General features: G+C 43.8%; 1 protein-coding gene across 2 annotated transcripts in view; it reads left to right on the plus strand.

Annotated features, from left to right (window-relative positions):
* Positions 1-19,505, plus strand: part of RBM20 (RNA binding motif protein 20) — a 194,136-nt gene that overhangs the window by 146,769 nt on the left and 27,862 nt on the right. For both annotated transcript variants that reach the window (XM_055352121.2, XM_004050092.5), the window contains exons 6-8: positions 5,472-5,612; positions 7,751-7,882; positions 18,345-18,424. In XM_055352121.2, coding sequence (XP_055208096.2) covers positions 5,472-5,612; positions 7,751-7,882; positions 18,345-18,424 — 353 coding nt within the window. The remainder of the gene's footprint in view (positions 1-5,471; positions 5,613-7,750; positions 7,883-18,344; positions 18,425-19,505) is intronic.

Here is a 19,505-nt window from a genome sequence, read left to right on the forward strand (position 1 = left end):
ATATAACTTTTGTCCAGATTAATTTCACTACTCCTTTATATTTTGCCCCATTTGCTTTGTCATTTTCTCTGTATCTTCCTCTATCTGTCCATCCATCTATCTATCCATCCATCTATCTATCTATCTATCTATCTATCTATCTATCTATCTATCTATCTATCTATGTATCCATCATTTGATCAGCTGTGCATTTTCCCCTAAATCATTATTTTTAGAGTAGGTTGGTGACATTGTACCTCTTCACTTCTTTTTCAGCATGAATTTCCTAAGAATACAGACTTTCTCTTACATAATCACAACAATATTTTTTCCCAGTGCAGAATCATTGTAACACATCCTTTAACTGTTAGGTGGAGGAAGGAGATAAACATTATTTACAGGAGCCTGCGTAATGCCAGGCATTGCACCAAAGCACCGTACATTCACGGTGGCATTTCATCTTCTCAGCAGTCCTGTGGAATCAATTTTTATTACCCCTGTTTTACAGACAAGCCAACTTGGGCTTGGAGAAATTCAGTAACTGGCCCACAGTTAGTCACAGGCGGAGCAGACACAGACTCAGGTCTGTCTGATTCTCCCACTGCCCTGACCCTGGTGCCTGGTGACTATAAAACACACACTTGACATGAGTCTGTTCTCAGAGGGGCCCCAGGCCCAGGTGTCTGTAGTTCATTTGTGTATCCTCTCAACTCTTTCTAGCCACCGTGGCAGCAGAATTATTCATGGAGCTGCAGGATTCATAAACAAGGTGCTCACTGCTTGGAGCTTATCTTTAGTCCTATAAAGATGAGACTACCACCAACACAGACAAACATGTCTGAAAGATGAACATGCTTGGGAATGGATGCATGGTTAAACAGCCAATTACACAGGGAGAGAGGACAAACATTACATTCATTGGAACAGGGAGTGGGAAAGACATGGGTTTCCTGTTTATACTGAGCACAGTTGGAGAAAGCTATCATTATCCTGGTTCTTGGGGTTTAGCTTGTCAAGGCATCTGGGAGGAGTGGAATTTTAGAACTTAGAGCCACATAAGCATATATATTTTTTACATCCGGAAAGGACTTTAGACCTATAGGTCACCTCCCTCGTTCCAGACGTGGGGAAACTAAGGCTCAGAAAAGGAAACTAGTTTGTCTCTGTCATGCACCTAATCAGCGGCTGAGCTGGGGATTGAACCCAGGCCATCTGCCTTCTAGGAGGATGCTCTTTCCACTGGAAAGTCCCAAGCTTTTTATTGCTCAAGTCCCCTTTCATTATTTACTTCCACCCCAAGCAGCCACTGTCCCGCATTTTCATATTTGGAAAGATTTTATCTGCCAAAGTACTTGTATTAATGAGTAACTAAGTGGTGACCCATTTTTATTAATCAAAGACAGAGACACACCAATTAGACTTTCTGATTAGCCTAAGAGCTAACCAGTGTTAAAAGACAAATTGTAAATGAATTAAATTTAACAGAGTTTAGTTTAATTGGGCAGCCCTCAGAACCGGAAGAGGTTCAGAGAGCTCCGCTGTACCACGTGGGCAGGCAGCATTTATGGGCAGAAAACTGAAGCGAGATACAGAAACAGCTTGATAGGTTACAGCTCTGTATTTGCCTAATTTGAACATGGTCTGATCGTTGGCTGCCTGTGATTAACTGAAGCTTGGCTGCTGTGATTGGCTGAGACTCAGCTATTTGTTAGAAAAGTACACTACTTCAGGCTTTCACCTAGGTGATGTGCTAAGTTAAAATGCAGTTCCTTACACACTCAAAGTATGGAGGCATCCTCAGGCCAAATTGAATTTAACACCAGATTACCATATTGATAAAGAAACTCAAAGTACGATCTCAACTCGCATTTTTCAATGTAAAGAATAATGTTCAGCCCCCTGCTTCCTGTAGTATTATTACCTTCGAAGACCTTTAAGGGCTTACAAGAGAGCCCAGGTTGGGAATTACTGCATAGCATGGTGACGCTTGCTCAAGAGCACTCAGGATTGCCAGTGCCCCTGATGTACAAACTGTACTTTTGATGTACCACTCAGGGACCTCACTCCGCCTGTTTCCCTTCTCACTTTCCTCCTTCGCTCCCTCCCTTTTTCCCTCATGATTCAGATCTCCCACAGGGCATAGGGCAAATAATAGCCATGTTTATGTAAAGTGTAATGAGAATAGAATAGAGTGAAAATAGCTACTATTCTACATCTTGTATGAATCACATATGGTTTTGAACCTAAATGGAGTTCAACAACAACCAAAAGATATTTCAGATCAATGGCAGAAAAGAACTTGATGAAATAAAATATTGGCAAAAGAATAGAACACATAAAAATTAATTTATCTTTCTAACTGGATAGGATTTACCACATGCCCTGAAGCCAGACACCACACAAAAGCAAACTATTAACCTAGAGATTCTCAAGATTTTCATTTCATGGCTCACTTAGAAAATAATCTGCTGAAGTAAATGGTTTAACTGAAGAAGCTGCTCATGGTCACTGGAGGAACTTGGCCTTCAGCCTGAGGGATCAATATCTTGGCACTCCTATAACCATTTGCAGTTGATGTAGCTCATAATTGGAAAGCTCCAAATTACTATTATCTGGAAGAATACTAAAAATCTCATTAGTGTCTTAATAAATGACAACAAGGGAATTGGTAAAATCCAGCATCTGTTTCTGATTAAAATCTTGGAGGAGAAAAAACTCAGAAGATGTCTTTTTAAAATTTGACTGGAAATTTTAATTGAGACCCATTCACTTAGTGCCTTTGGTAACGACATCTTCAGCATGAATGCTTCTCTTCTTTGGTGACTGGCAGCTGCGAGGTTGTTTTTTCTACTACCCAGCAGCAGCAGTTGCTGTGCTATGTTCCAATAAAAACCTCTTGAGTTGTCCTTTCAGTCTGGAGGAGACAATGAGAGAGGCACTGGCCCTCATGCCTGTTCACTAGGCAACTGGATAGGCCAGGAGCAGGATAGGCCCGGAACTGCCTTGGGTGTCTGCTCCATTGTCCAAGCACACATTAGCACAGGCCAACCACAGCAAAGTCACATGGGGCAGAAATGTGCCTCGCTAAGAGACCAGGCAGAGCGCCTAGCCTCAGCCGTCCTTGTGATAAGCTCAGAGGACCAGCTACTCTGCCCTGCTTGAAAGCTCAGCTGTGTCTGCATCTTTAAGTGAACACTCACACTAATGGGAGGCAAAGATTCTGCTTCTTAATAGCACTCCTCCTTTCGTTTCTGCAGAAGGGTTCAGTCCTCACTAGCCAGGCTCAGACTCAAAGTCTCCTAGCTGATGGAGAGTCCATTTGCACTTTAGGAAGATGAGGAGCTGCTCTGGGAGCTGCCTGAATCCTTGCTCCCCTTTGGGAAAGTGCTTGACCTCTGGACATTGCAGAGTGGGAGGTTGGAAAGAGGCACTTGGGCTTCAACAATTCAGGGCTGAACCATAAAAGGAAGTTCTTACTGACTGTAATTGTTTTCAGCTCAAATGAGACAAATGAGGGCTTTTCATGGTAGAATTACCCAAGTATTAGCCCTTGTTAGGGACGACATCTTAGACTTTCCCCCGGTATTACCTTAGCAGAGTCGGCCCCACATCAAATGTAATTAGATGTAGAAGTTCAGTTTAACATAGAAAATTGTGATTATGCAAATGGAGACTATGCTATTAGAATATGTTTCAGGTTTGGAAAATTATATCCTTCTCTTCCACATTGGGTTGGCTTATGGTTACTAATTCTTGACCCTCCCAGAGATTCCAGGCTGATTAAGGTTTGCACAAAACAGACAGACACACTTCCTCCCTCCAGGAGCTTTGATTAGGGCCAAATGTTGGCTTCCAAACTGTGTTCCTTAGAGGTGGCTTTGAGACTGCCAGGTGGGGGTCGTGCCAGGGTGCTGGACCCCAAGGTTTGACCAGAATAGCTCCTCTTTTATTTGTTGAATACATTGGGATAAACCAGTTTTCTTTGAAGAAAGGACTCCAAGCTAAAAATATTTTGAAAACCATTGCCCTAAACCACAGGTTTTTGCTGTGAATATCAATGCATATGTATTAGATTCCCACAAACTTTCTATGTTCTTTTTTCTTTATTGGAATTGTAAGTCAAACAACATGAGGTATATATGAAGAAGGTTCAGCATGTCTCATCTTACTGCCTTCCCATTCTGCTCCTCTGAAGATAACCAGCATTGACAGGTTGATATATATGCTGCACACCTTTGTCTGTATGTGCTGATATTCTTTAAGCATTTTTATTGCAAAAATTTTTAAACATACAGAACAGTAGAGACCAGTATAATTAATCCTTGTATACCCATCACCCAATTCCAATAATTATCAAAATTTTACAACACTTGCTTAATCTTTTTTCATATATTTTTGTTTTGTTTTCCAAAAATGGCATCATAGTACACATACCACTTGGTAACCTGCTTTTAACTTAACAATCTGTCTTAAAAAGTATTCCATATCACCAAGGTGAGAGAATCACTTGAGATCAGGATTTCGAGACTAGCCTGGGCAATACAGCAAGACCCTGTTTATACAAAAAATAAAAATTAAAAAATTAGCTGGGTGTGATGGCTCAAGCCATCAATAGTCCCAGCTATTCAGGAGGCTGAGTCGGGAGGATGGCTTGAGCCCAGGAGTTCAAGGCTGCAGTGAGCTATGAATGTGCCACTGCATTCTAGTCTGAGTGGTACAGGAAGACTCTGACTTCTTAAAAAAAATTATTCTATATCAGCACATTTACCTCCTTCTTGTCATGGCTATGTAGTTTTCCATTTTATGATTGAGCCATCATTTACTCAAACATTTCCCTATTGTTGGACATTCAGGCTGTTCCCCCAATTTTTTGCCACCTAATAAGTTACTGTAATAAATGTTCTTGCACATGAGCCATCACATATTGGGGTGCTATTATTTCTATAGGATACATTTCTAAGAGTGGAATGGCAGGACCATGGGCTCTGTATACTTTGTTTTATTTAATATTGCTAAAGTATATTCTCAAAAGTTTATAGATACTCAACCTCCCACTAGCAACATATGGATACGTGCATTTCCTCATATCCTCCACAGCCCTCGTTGTTACTGCTTATAAAAAACATTATTATGACATGGTGGTGCATGCCTGTGGTCCCAGCTACTTGGGAGGCTGAGATGGGAGAATCACTTGAGTCTGGAAGTCAAGGCTGCAGTAAGCCGTGTTTGCACCACTGCGCTCTAGCCTGGGTGATGGGAGTGAGACCCGGTCTCAAAAAAATATATATATATAATTATGAATCCTTTTGTAAAGAGATAGAATAAAATTGATATTTTATGTGTGTCTGTGAATGGATTTTTTCTGCATTAATTTTGTAAATTATAGTTTTACAATCATTGTTTAGGGGAAAGATAGCCATTAGGAATGTCTGGAAGAGAGGGGAAAAGGGAACCGTCTTCTGAACACCACTAATGATCTTTGTTCCCATTAGTTTGCACAGCGGAAAGGGGCTGGCCGCGTGGTGCACATCTGCAATCTCCCTGAAGGAAGCTGCACTGAGAATGACGTCATTAACCTGGGGCTGCCCTTTGGAAAGGTCACTAATTACATCCTCATGAAGTCGACTAATCAGGTAGGTCTGGGTACTTTCACTCCAGTGTGTATGCCACAGACCACACATTAGTGAAAGGGAACGATATAATTTTTGAAAGAAGCCATTCTTAACATAAAGAGGCGATGCAGTAGCTGGCTTTCTGTTGGCATGGCATAGATGTTTTTGCTGGTGATGTTTTTTTGTTTCCCCTCGTTTCACTCTATCCTTCTAGTGATAGGTACAGGCCTTTGTGAATTGTCTAGAGGTGAGAGGAGATGCTTTGGAATGAGGTGTTCATTCACATAGAAAGGGTAATTGGCACCCAAAATAAAAATCTATGGACTTGAATCTCTTCACTGTGTTGTCAACCCCCTGAGCTAATTATAATCTTATCCTCTAAGCCTATCCTATCTGATGGCCTGGATTTGGAGCCAGCCAAGAACTTGGGACTAGGTATTTTTCCTGGTCCTTGATGTCAGCAGGTGAGGCCCTTTGTCTCACAGCAGGAGAGTAGGAGTATGAGAATGGATGGATGCTTAGTAAGTCTAAGGAACTAAGAATCCTTAACCTGTAGGAGTTGACTGAGCCCTTTGGGATGGAGTACCTTTGTCTTCATTTCTAAAGTCAGGTGGGGAGTTTATACTCCCAACAGTCAGAAATCAGAATATTTTATCTTTTAATGAATATTTTTACTTTATGAATCGGAGGAACAGGCATAGGAAAAATTCTTTTCTTAAAGAAGGCTGAACTTTGGAGACTCATAGCCACATCAGGTCATTAAGCTACCTCTCTCCATCAACCTGGAGTGAGACTACTCACTTGTCTCTGTTCCTACTTCTCAGAAATTCCATTTTGCGTAAATGCACAGAATTCAGCTTGTAACATTGATGTGGTGAGAGTCCCTAGATTAGTATTATTCCCATTTGACAAGTGAGAGCTAGAGGTGCTAAAATGTTTATCAAGAAAAAGGCACTGAGAAAGCTGGGTGGCAGAATGTGAAATAAAACCCTAAAGAATCTTGACTTCTTAGTCGCCCACGCTAATGCCATAGACTATGACAGCATGGAGAAAAGCTGTGCATCTGAAATTCAGAAATAAATATGAGAGAAGGAAGGGAATGAGCTTGTTTAGATCATTTAGTTTAAGGAAATGAGAGAGTTAGGGGCTCACAGTGAGGGCTTCCTTGTCACCGACCCCTTTTCCCCTGCAGCACTGAGGAATCAGGATCAGTATATTGTCAGTATAGTACAAACCAAACAAATCCAAAAAACAATAGCAGCAACAAATTAACCACACCAGCTACTGGGGTAAACTGATGCACAGTCAAAACAGTCTCTTTGGAACTCTCAGTAGACACAGGTTGAGTGGAAAAGCCCATTTCTCTGTGTTTTATCAGAGCAGTTAAATAAAGAAGAAAGATGCTGTGGAAACATAATCGGGAAGTTTTCCTTTTTCTTTAACTCACAACAACATGGCCTTCCTTCAAGCCCAGGGGTTTGTGAGTTCCTGAATTTTTTTATAAGGAAAGTAAGAACTCAAATAACCAAAGCTTGTGTCTCTTGCTGTCACCATCACCACCAGATAGCAAGTTTTATAGGGATCAGCTCAAGGCCACATATGCAACTGCCCCTCCACGGAAATGTGGGTTAGTGGGCTCTTCCATCTCAGAGGGATTCCATGGCATGATGTAGCCCAGGACAGACATACATAATTAATAACAATGTCTGGTAACCCTGGGGATCAGGAAAGGGCCATCTTATAATGAGCTCTTTTGGTGATGTTTATAAAAAGGTCTCTTTGAACAGATGGGATCAAAGAGATCTCTTCCTTGTGCTGACTTTTTTTCCTTTTAAGTGAGGTATAAAACACATACTCTACAGTGCATAATGTACACTCATCCTAAGTGTACAATTCCATTAATTGGTTACATGTGTACACCCATATAATTAACACCCAGGTAAAGATATAGAGCATTTCCAGAATGTCAGGTTTCCTTATGCTTCTTCTCCATCAGTACCCCATCCCCACCTGAGAGAGAAGCTCAATGCTAACTCCTGTCACCATTGATTAGTTTTGCCTGTTCTTGAACTTCATAGACATGGAATCATGCCTTGTGCTGAATCTTGCTTAAGACCATTAAAGTCAAGTCCAATGAGTGTCCTTCCTTTCTTTCTTAGGCCTTTTTAGAGATGGCTTACACAGAAGCTGCGCAGGCCATGGTCCAGTATTATCAAGAAAAATCTGCTGTGATCAATGGTGAGAAGTTGCTCATTCGGATGTCCAAGAGATACAAGGAATTGCAGCTCAAGGTAAAGCATTATCTTGCTCATTCAGTCATTCAACAAGCACCAGATGAGTTTCTCCTCCGTGTTAGGCACTGACCTAAACGCTGGTGGAAAGGAGAGGATAGGAAAAGATTCAGAAATGACACACTGCCTTTGAGGATCTCGAGGCAAACCATTGCAGCATGGCAAGAAAAGTGATCTTCAGGTAAATACAAAGTGCAAAGAGACGCCTGAGACTACCTGGGAGCCAAGGAAAGTTTTCCAGAAGAAGATGTTCACAGGGGAACTTTTAAAGGAGGAAGTCAGAAGGGAAAGGTGCTGAGAGTTCCAGGCATAAACCCTTGAATACAACCTTCTCTACCTATACAGACCTTCAGTAACATTTTCTTCTTCTGTCACCCCCTTGATCTCTTGTTCTCTTCTCTCTCCTTCATATTTACGTCTTAAGCCTCATAGAAGTCCTTCTAAGCAGCCTTTGGCTGAATTGGCCACTGTCAGAACTCAGGGATGCATTCAAATAGTTCCAAACCAGGGTTTGCTTTTGTTTTAGCTGATCTACGTTTCTTTCTTTTCTTTCCTTCTTTTTTGTTTTATTGTGAAGTATAACAGAGCACACAGAAAAATGGCTGATTATATATTGTACGGTTTAAAAAGTAGTAATGGGTGAGATCTCACAAATCTCATAAAACCACCACCAAAGTCAAGAAATAGAATATGGACAGCATCCAGAAGCTCCTGTGAGTCCCTCCTCCTGTTCAACCCCTCCCTCTCTCCTCTCCTGACTTCAATGATAATCATATCTGTGCTTTTCCTTATAGTTCTATCACCTGTATATGCCTTCCTAAACATTATGGTTTAGTTTTGCCTGTTTTTGAACTTTATATAAATGGAATCATGCTGTATTCTTACAGATCTTGCTTCTTTCATTCAACATGATGCCATCCGTGTTGTTGGGCATGTCTATTTATTTTCATTGTTATATACATTTCCATTGTATGGCTATACATTTTATCCATTCTACTGTTGATGGACATTTGAGTTGTTTTAGGGACAAGGCTAATCTGAACCTTCTCAAACATGTCATCCTGGTATATATGCACTTGAGCATATAACTAGAGGTACATACATAACTAAGATTGAGATAGCTGCATCGTAAGGCATGCTTACCTCAACTTTCCTAGATGATAGCAAGCTCTTTCCAAAATTAGTTGTCTCAAATTTATACTCCTACTAGTAGTGTATTAGAGTTTTTGGCCGGGCGTGGTGGCTCACCCCTGTAATCCCAGCACTTTGGGAGACCAAGTTGGGCGGATCACGAGGTCAGGGGTTCGAGACCAGCCTGGCCAACATGGTGAAACCCCGTCTCTACTAAAAATACAAAAATTAGCCGGGCGTGGTGACAGGCGCCTGTAATCTCAGCTACTCGGGAGGCTGAGGCAGGAGAATTGCTTGAACCTGGGAGGCAGAGGTTGCAGTGAGCCAAGATTGTGCCACTGCACTCTAGCCTGGGCAACAAAAGTGAAACTCCGTCTCAAAAAAAAAAAAAAGTTTTCAATGGTCCACATTCTTGCTAACACATTGTCTTGTCCAACTTTTAAATTTTTGCCTGTCTTGGGAGAGTATCATGGTTTATCACAGTTTTGTTTTGTTTTGTTTTTGAGATGGAGTCTTGCTCTGTCACCAGGCTGGAGTGCAGTGGTGCAATTTTGGCTCACTGCAATCTCCACCTCCCAGGTTCAAGCAATTCTCCTGCCCCACCTCCCGAGTAGCTGGGACTACAGGCACACACCACCATGCCTGGCTTTTTTTTTTTTTTTTTGTATTTTAATAGAGACAGGGTTTCACCATGTTGGCCAGGATGGTCTTAATATCCTGACCTTATGATCTGCCCACCTCGGCCTCCCAAAGTGCTGGGATTACAGGTGTGAACCACCATGCCTGGCCAGTTTATCACAGTTTTATATTTTATTCCCCTAATCGCACATGGAGGTTGAGCACTTTTTCATCTGTTTGTTGGCTGTTCCATCTGGATCTTCTCTGATGGGCTATTTCTTTTCAGGTCATCTGCCCATGCTTTTCTTTTGCATTGTGTCTTCTTATTGGTTTGCAGGAGTTCTCTTAACTGGAGCACCTAGTCTATTTGGATTTCTTGTAATTAATGCTGTATTTATGTTTGAATCTACCCTCTTATTTTGTGCTTTCTACTGTTCCATTTAATAGGGATTTTCCTGTTCACTTTAGCTCATTCCACATTGACTTAGGGTCCATTTTGTCTAAGACCCACAGGTCTTAATCCACCTTCAAGGTTGAAGTTAGAAGACAAAGGCTTAGTGGATGTTTCTGGCTAGGACTGGCATTCTGACAAGTCTCCATATGTAGATGGGCACTGTGTCAACCAGCTTCCAGAGTCCTGAATCTGCTTCGCTTGCATCATTGCCTCTGAAATTCCTTCACTAACAGTTCTCCTTCAGGCAGAACCTGGCTTTTTTTTTTTTTTCCTAATAAAAGTATATTGCTTCTTTCAGACAAGTAAGCATCCCACCCCATTCTATATCCAACCAAAGTTCCTGGTCTCCTGGATTCTTCCCTGGGGGCTAGAATTGAATTTCTACACTAAGTTCCCAGTAGAGCTTTGGTCTCCAAATGAGATGTTGTCATAAGTTTCTAATTAGGATTAACAGCAGTAATTGGCTTCTTAAATTAAAGTACCAAAGCATAGCAATACCTTCCTGAGGGAGATAGTTTGGGGTGGTGCAAAAAACATGGGTTAAAGAGGTCAGATGGTTGAGTTTTGCTTTCAGCAAATATGCACTGAGTGCTCACCGTGGGTGGAACTGGGCCAGGTGCCATGGAGGTAGAAGTAGCAAGCTGGCGAGGAGCTCAGTCTGGTGGGAGAAAAAGCAAACAAACAAAGAACCACTGACAACCATGTGACCTATCCTAGATTGGAAGATGGTGATGTCAGCCTGGGCTCTACTGCTTCCTGCTTTAGTGAGCTTAGAAAAGTTGCTTAACCTCTGTGAACCTCAGTTTACAGATCAGGAAAGGACTATACTTTGAGTTATTTGGCTTTAAGCATTTTTTTTCATATATTATCTTTTCAGTCTCGTAATCACCGTACCCTGTGAAGTGTGTAGGGTGTATAATAGCAGTAATTATAAGAGTACAACAATAACAATAATGTATACCTTTAATTGAGTCCCGGTACTCTGGGGCAAAGAAGTTTACATACATTATTTAATCCTGACATCAGTCCTGTTAGACAGGTATTATTATCTCAGTTTTACAGATGAGGAATCTGAAGCTAATAGAAGTTCAGGAACCTGCCCAGGATTGTATTTAGCTACTGGAAGAGCTATGATTAAAACTTAGTACTGTTTTGGTTTTGCACTAAAGCTGCATTGTTATAGTGTGTTATCATGATCTCTGTTGTCTACGTGAAAAAAACCTGAGAAATCAGGTAATTTGCTTATAGTCACCCAGCCAAGAAGCCGCAGAGATAGTATTCTAACAGAGCTTCTCAAGCTTCAATGTGCATACAGATCACTTGGTGATGTTGTGAAAACTCACTTTGATTCGGCATATCTAGGGTAGTGTTGTTATTGCGTATTTCTAACGAGGTCCCAGGAGATGCTGCTGCTGGTGGTCCTCGGAGAACACTTTGAATAGAAAGGGCGCAGAACACATTATTTTCTGATCTTTAGCAGGGCTTTTCTGCTCCCCAAGCTGCCATATTCCCTCTTAAGGCATTGTGAAGGTCGCATGGAATAACAGATGTGAAAACAACTTAATGTATGTTTCAACTACATAGTAATGCATGCTTTATGGTCCCTATGTTGATATGGATCAGCTGCCACTCTCTCTGCACGTAACAGAAATTCATCTCCATTAAGCCTGTTGGCTTAAGCAAAAAAAAAAAAAAAATAGAATTTATGGATGCATGTAAATGAAACATCCAGGAGTAGACTGGCTGCAGGTACGGCTGGATTCAGGACCCAGAGACCCTCATTAGGAGTTGGTTTCTCTCCACGCTGCCTTCTGCTCTTTTGGCTTTGTTTACTGGGGGCTCCCTGGGATGGGCCGTAGCAGCCCAGGCTCTCTCCTCTAGGTGGCGTGATGGCTACAGTGACCTCAGCAGCTCTTTCTCCCCCTTCCGTTTCCTTCAACAAGAGAAAGCCAGAGTTTTTTTCCTAGAAGCTCCCACAAAAGTCCTGAGACTTTTGAGAGAAAGTCGCTCTGACTGGACTAGCTTAGCACAGGTGCACATCCCTGAATTGTTCTCTGGCCAGGGCTAGGCCATGCTGTGATTGGCTGGACCTGTGTCATCTGCTGCATCCTCAGAGCTTGGACAGAGGCCCACCTAGAGCTCTGGAGCAAGATGAGGGAGGAACAGCTGCTATCAGGAGGAGGGAGAGTGGCTACCGGGAAGGTATAGGGCAAACACTGTATCCATGTGTGTCTCTGGGCCAAAGGGGCTGCATATGAGGTCCCACCAGGGTTTGCAGAGGTGGGGAGAAATTCTGATTGCTCTTTCTCCTCTAACTTTATCTTTTGCTCACCAGGTAAAGTATAGGGAAAGAAAGGAGAGATTTTAAGGTATTTTTCATTTCCTCTCTTGAATATTTCTTCATGCACATATCTTATCTCCCCATATACTTCCTGTGGCAAGGGAGTTCCTCAGCTTATTTGAGGCAGAACCTTTCACATGACAGATGTTTAATAAATATGCAAAATGAATAAGAAAGAGAAAATCTGAAGGAAAAATAAAAAGTGAGTAGCCTTCTTCCTGCAGACCTGGACAAGATGATTGGAATATATTCTGGGTTGTTCTATAGAAACTTCGTCAATGAGTATGGAATCATAATCTCTTTGATGCAGAAGTGAACTTGGAATAATTTAAACCAGTGTCTCCCAGTCACTTCATCAGAGGGTCATCAGGGGATTTTTTGTGGGGGGAGTCCTCTTGCCCAGAGATTCTCTTCAATAGGCTTCGGGTGGGAATGAGACTCCCAGGTGCTTTTGAGGGCAGAGGGCCTGGTTTCAGAGCCATTGGTCTTGCCAGCCTCCTCGCTACAGAGAGGGCTTCTGGCCCTGGGAAGCAGTCTTGTGAATGGTCCATGGTGCTCTCAGTTGGGAAGATGATTGAGAGTCTTCTCTATGTGTTGATAGTTACAAAGCAATACAAGACATGGTTCTCAGTTGGGAAGAGTTCACTCTCCAACTGGGAGACAAATTATTCTTGTGCAAAATTACACAAGATTTAAACATGAGTGCGTAAGTACAGGAGCTACCAGAAGTTCCATGGCAAAAGGCAGCGTGACTGAGGGGTGTGAAAAAGGGAAGAGATTCCTAAACAAGGCCTTGAAGAAGGGGAGAATTAGCTAAAGAGAGACAGAGCTTCCAGGCAGGAGTCGGGTAAATGATGATGTCGAGCCTAGAAAGCCTGATAATGTTGAAACAGTCAGGGCTGCCTTGACAGGATCTGGCTCAGATGAGTTCTGGGCTCATCTAGAAGGTTTCAGTATCTTCCCAGGACTCTTGAAGTGTGTAAAGCAGTTGTGGAGTTGTCAGAGGGCATGAAACTTTCCAGCAGCTCCCTTCATGTTGGCCAAGCACTCTGTGACTTTTACGGGTGTAGCCTGCCATGCCCTGAGGCTTTTGGTGGATGCCAGATGGGCCTCATTAACCCACCTTCACAGGTGGAGAAAGTGAGTTTCCCATCGGCAATAAGCCTTGACCCAGGGTGACCTAGCCAGGTGCGGGCAGGGCTGGGGCTGCTCTTCCTGGGTTGAGATTCCTAGTGGTGGTGCCTCCCTCTTAATATGCCAGCACTTTTCTAGGACTGCATGGGGCTTGGAATCTCACCCTTGTCTTGAAAGCAGCAAGATGTGTTAACTCTGAGCACTGTAGATGGTCCCTTGTGGGGCTGTTGAGCGGAATCATTGTCATCACAGAATGGATGTAAAGATAACAATGTCTGACATTTGCTTCAAAATAATATAGGGGGTGGGGAAGGAGGGTGGTGAGTTCAGATGTGTATTAGTCCATTCTCACACTGCTATAAAGAACTGCCTGAGGCCAGGCCATGGTGGCTCACACCTGTAATCCCAGCACTTTGGGAGGCCGAGGTGGGCGGATCACTTGAGGTCAGGGGTTCAAGACCAGCCTGACCAACATGGTGAAACCTAAACTAAAAATACAAAAATTAGCCAGGTGTGGTGGCGGGCACCTGTAATCCCAGATGCTTGGGAAGCTGAGGCAGGAGAATCACTTGAACCCAGAAGGCAGAGGTTGCAGTGAGCCAAGGTTGCACCACTGCACTCCAGCCTGGGACACAGTGTGAGACTCCGTCTCAAAAAAAAAAAAAGAACTACCTGAAACTGGGTAGTTTATAAAGAAAAGAGCTTTAATTGGCTCATGGTTCCACAGGCTGTATAGGAAACATGGCTGTGGAGGCCTCAGAAAACTTACAGTCATGGCAGAAGGCAAAGGGGAAGCAGACATGTCTTTCATGGCCAGAGCAGGAGTTAGAGTGGGAGCAGGGAGGTGCTACACACTTTTAAACAGCCAGATCTCGTGAGAACTCTGTCACGAGAGTAGTACTGGGGGATGGTGCTAAACCATTAAAAACCACCCACGTGATCCAATCACCTCCCACCAGGCCCCATCTTCAACATCTGGGATTACAATTGAACATGAGATTTGGGTGGGGACACAGAACCAAACCATATTAAAATGCAACAAGATTAGTCGTCATTGTTGGCTGAAGATGGGTAATGGATTCTTCGGGGTTCAGTAAACCATTCTCTCTACTTTTGTGTATGTTTGAAATTTTCTATAATAAAAAGGTAACCAAAATTTTCTCATAGACCTACTCTTTTCTCTCCCATTTCAATTTTTCTGGGGTGATTACAGCTTTGTTTCACCTGCCTTCTTTATGCCTTTACCCACAGGATACAGAAGCTGGCCAAAGAGGAAGGTTGAGAGAATTTTCTTAGGGCTTTACGAAGTCAATTCTCTTATTTGAAAATCTTTGGCTACTTCTGTCCCCTTTTCAGATGGCAGCTGGCAGCTGGTCCAGAGAGCACCAAACAATTTGCAATTACCACCTAAAATAGCAGAACTGATGCTCTGATCCTCAGGAGGGATCACAATACCTGTGACCACTAGCCCCAGCGTGTAGTATTTGCAGATTCATATTCATTCTCTGCAGCCACATCCTTCCATCTCTCCAGCCATGCATCCTGGGATTGGTGTTAGGGAGCACCTGCTCCATGCCAGGCTCTGTGCTGGTGCTGGCTGTGTGAAGATCATCAGCCCAGGGGCCCCCTCACTGGGGACCTGGGATCCGGATAGAAGTAACTCCATGAGGTATGGGCTGAAAGTGACCCCAGGAGGAGGTTCTGTGGTTAAGAAAATAAGGGGCAGAGGAATGTTTAAGCCAAGGAGAGGCTCTTCTAAGCTCACTCTAACTGCACCTCTTTGACCCCTGGGAAACTGCATGGGCCACTAGAGGATGTTTTCATCTGCAGTGTCTGATCAGCCCGCTCTGCCCCTCATTGGGGGCACCCCTGAGGGGGAGGGCCTGGGGGTGCCATCTGTGATAACCAAGGTGCAGAAGGGACCAAGAGCTCATGGAATGCCTCTGGCCCTGACATTGGCCTGACCTGCTCCTGCCCCCATGCACCTGAGCCCCACCCTTATAGTCACTCTGCCATGGGTAATCTGCAAAACCTCAGCCGCTCCCTGCCAAGACCATCCTCCTCCCACGTCGGTCTTTCCTGGATCTGGGCTGGAAGGAATAACCAGGAGGATATGAAGTTCCAGAAGAGCAGAAGAAAACTGGAACCTTGGGGACTCTTTTTACAACAGAAAGCTCCCCATCCAACTCCCATGGGGAATTTTATGTTCTGAAGAATTGCCATATACATTTATCCCAGTTTGGGGGCACATTCTTTAGCCTTTGTCTATTCTAGCTTGGCAGTGCAAGCCACAGATTTGGGAGGGACCCGGGGTGTGGCTTCCCGGCGATGGCAGATCTCATGACATGGTCTTGGTCTTGATGGTTCCCACCAGCTTTCCCAAGCTCTGCTGCTCCCCTGGTGCCTGTGTGAAGGCAGTGCTGTGACAGGTCCTTTCAGGGACCAGCCATCCCAGCTGGCTTTCCCTTGATGATACAGTAGCCGGAGTTCATTGTGTGGCCCAAGGTGGGCAGGCAGGAAGAAAACCTGCTTGGTGGGATCCACATCAAGTGCAGTCAGCTCCAAGTGAGCCTCTTCTCCTACCCCAAGTGACAACCGACCCTGGCTGAAGGACCAGTGGTCTCTAGCCACACGGTGGGGTGGGAGGAGACATCCTGGGCAGCAGCTTTCTTCTTGGCCGACACCAACAGCCTTGGCTTCTATCCTTGTTTGGCCTTGGTCTGAACAAGGTCTAGTTTAAGTGGCTGAGGTGCTGGAGGCCAGTGCAAGTCTTGGGTGATCTGGTAATTTGTAGGTGGCACTTTCATGGGCTTTACAGAGGGTCGATCTCTACAGCTCCAGTTTGACATAAGGGACCATTTGCCAAAGTTGTGGTGCCTTTTCTTGTGGACATCCTGCCCAGTGCTAAGTTCCTGGGCCTTTTCTTGAATGGGGGATTGGCTGACTTCTAAAACCTCTGACTTATTCACGAGCACAGATGAAGGAGTCACTGCCTTCTCTTTGACTTTCTTTCATTTTGCATCTCCATATGACAAGAGGTGAGGTCCCTCCCTCACTTGAACATTTTATATCTCTTTTCTGTGTCCTGACCTCTCTCCCTGAAACTGCAGGCAGCTCCTCCTTCATTCTCACCTTTACTCTGTGTTTTTCCCAGCCCAACCCTCTATCTCAACAATAACAGATAATCAGCCACGCCACTCAGAGCACTCATACCATGCTAGGCCAGCTAGATCACATCTCTGGACCTGAGATTCCCATCTGTCAAATGAGATACGTGATGCTTTTTAACATTTGTATGGCTCTTATTGCATGATTTAGCTGGGCGTGGTGGTTCATGCCTGTAATCCCTGCACTTTGAGAGGCCAAGGCAGGAGGATTGCTTGAGCCTGGGAGTTCAAGACCAGCCCTGGCAACATAGCGAGAACTTGTCTTTTATAAAACCTAAAAAAATTAGCCTGGTGTGGTGGTGAGCCCCTGTAGTCCCAACTACTTTGGAGGCTGAAGTGGGAGAATCACTTGTGCCTGGGAGGTTGAGGCTTTCAGTGAGCTGTGATTGTGCCATTGCATTCCAGCCTGAGTGACAGAGCAAGACCCCGTTTCTTAAATAAATAAATAAATAAATAAATAAATAATTGCATGATTCTTTGTAAATTACATAGAAAAAAATCAAGGAAAAAAAGTCGATTAAATTTAATAAAACTCATTATCAAAAGTTTACACAGACTGAGGTGTTTAGTCTTGGTCTTTAAAAAAATCAGCTTTATTTTTTGAGATATAACTCACATTCCATAAAATTCACTCTGCTTGATACATTTTTATGTAAGGGATGAATTCTGCATAGTCTTCAGGAAGATACTCCTGTTGCCTTTTGTGCTTATGAATTTCTTTTTAAAAATCATTAATTATTTATTTATTTTGGTTAGCATGTATCCATTCTGGGTTTAGGAAAGGGCTTTGGTTGGGAATGGGGGGATGGGGTTGGTCCTGTCCTGGCATAGCCACCATCTAATGACCTCTGGGAAGGATGGAGCCCTGGCTGCCTACTATTCTCAGCTGTGAAGCCCGACTCCCAGCTTATGCCACCCTCCTCACAGATTTACTTTGAGCATCAGCTGATGTCTGTGCATGAGGTGTTGAAGGGGGCACAGAGCATGGAAAGCATGGAAAGGAACTTGGAGTTAAAATACCTGGTGTCAGGTCCTGATTCTTTTCACTATCTGTGTGACCTTGAAGTGTTCCTTAACCCAGTACAACTCCCAAGAGTCACCAACTGCATGGAACACAAGGTGGCTGGTGACCCTGGAGCTGTGCAGAGCAGAGACCCTGCCTCAACCTCTCTGGCTCTAAGTTTCCATAGATATAAAAAGCGGAGGCTGCAGTCAATGATCTTCAAGTCTCTCCAAGTTTACAATGCATGCCTGCCTGCCTTCCTTCCCTCCCTCCATCCCTCTCTCCTTTTCTTTCTTTCACATTTTAATTTTTTTTTTATTCGGGCAGAGGTGGGTATTAACAAATGCTGCTTGTCTCCAGCACATGGATGTGAACACCAGGCTCCTTCCTTCCCCAGCTCAATGGACCACTCAGTGTTCTCTGGGCCACTCAGCCCCACCCAGTTCAGCATTATACTCACATTCATCCATTGGATTACACCTTTTGTCTTCCCCACACAAGGTATTTTTTCCCTTTTGGTGGACCAGGCAATGAATGACCCAAGTCAGAGCTGCTTCCCTCAGGTGTTTTCAAGGCCATCTCTGATCTGATGGTGATCTCTCTGACTTTGCTAGAAACCCGGGAAGGCCGTGGCTGCCATCATCCAGGACATCCATTCCCAGAGGGAGAGGGACATGTTCCGGGAAGCAGACAGGTGAGGCCCCAAGCCCTAAGTCTCCAGGCAGGTTCTGGGCAGTGGGAACAGACTCCTGTTTCTCATTCTTAGGGGCATTTGAGTCATGCTGTGCCCTGCTCTTGCCCCTACCCCATCCATCTGCTTTTCTGGGTCCCACTTTTCCATGTTCCCCATGAAAAACACCAGTCCAGTTCAGACATGCTGCTCCGGTTAACCTCAGGAAAATGCAAAATGCTGAGCTTCCCTTCAGCTCCTCACCCTTTGTTGGAAAATAATATAGGAAAAGGTCTGTTAATATTTGGCCCTTTGGGGCAAGTCTACACCCTATTAAAACAGCCTAAAAGTAATGCGTGTGTGTGGGTGTGTGTGCGTGTGTGCATGTGTGTGTGTGCATGTGTGTGTATGTGTGTGTGTGTACGTGTGGCTTCTGTTTAGAACCAGCTCTTGGTTTTCATAAGTTGAATGTAGGTGTAGGAAGTAAAATGTAGATGGTTAAAAAAAATCAGTTATTTGAACAGTCACTTTCTCGAAACATTGAATATATTCAGTTTTCCAACCCATTTCTTCCAACTGAAGTTTGTGATCAGGCCAAGCTGGGGCTACAAGTTGACCACTGTCACTCCCCTACAAAGACAATTCCTGAAGAGAACCAAGGTAGAAAACTGCAGGAGCAGGCACCTGGCTGGCACATCCTGGGGTTCTTGCTGGGGTGGCCACAGGCGGTGCTGTCACTTCCCTGTAGAGGGCACAAGCCCAGGGTGTTTCCCCCATGATGGTCAAGGCAGCCTGGTCCTAGCAAGATGCACCTCGGTGTCCCCTGGTCAGTGAGGGCTACGTGGTTTTCCTGTATTTGGGAACTTAATGAAAAAATGCCCATCCTTTTAGAATATCGGATATATGACTCAGTTGACCTGCTTAATAACCAAACAGCCTTCAGAGTGTATCTGTATATATGTGTGTGTATCTTTGTACGTAACTTTCAGGCTGGGAATCTTTATTTGTTTATTAGTCTGTCTGTTTTTTAAAAAAAATTCTGATTATTTGGGTTTTTTAAAGACGTGTAAAGCCACATCTTGCCACCTACAATTCTGCGGCAGAG

This window comes from Gorilla gorilla, chromosome 8, assembly GCF_029281585.2.
Source record: "Gorilla gorilla gorilla isolate KB3781 chromosome 8, NHGRI_mGorGor1-v2.1_pri, whole genome shotgun sequence".
NCBI lineage: Eukaryota > Metazoa > Chordata > Mammalia > Primates > Hominidae > Gorilla > Gorilla gorilla.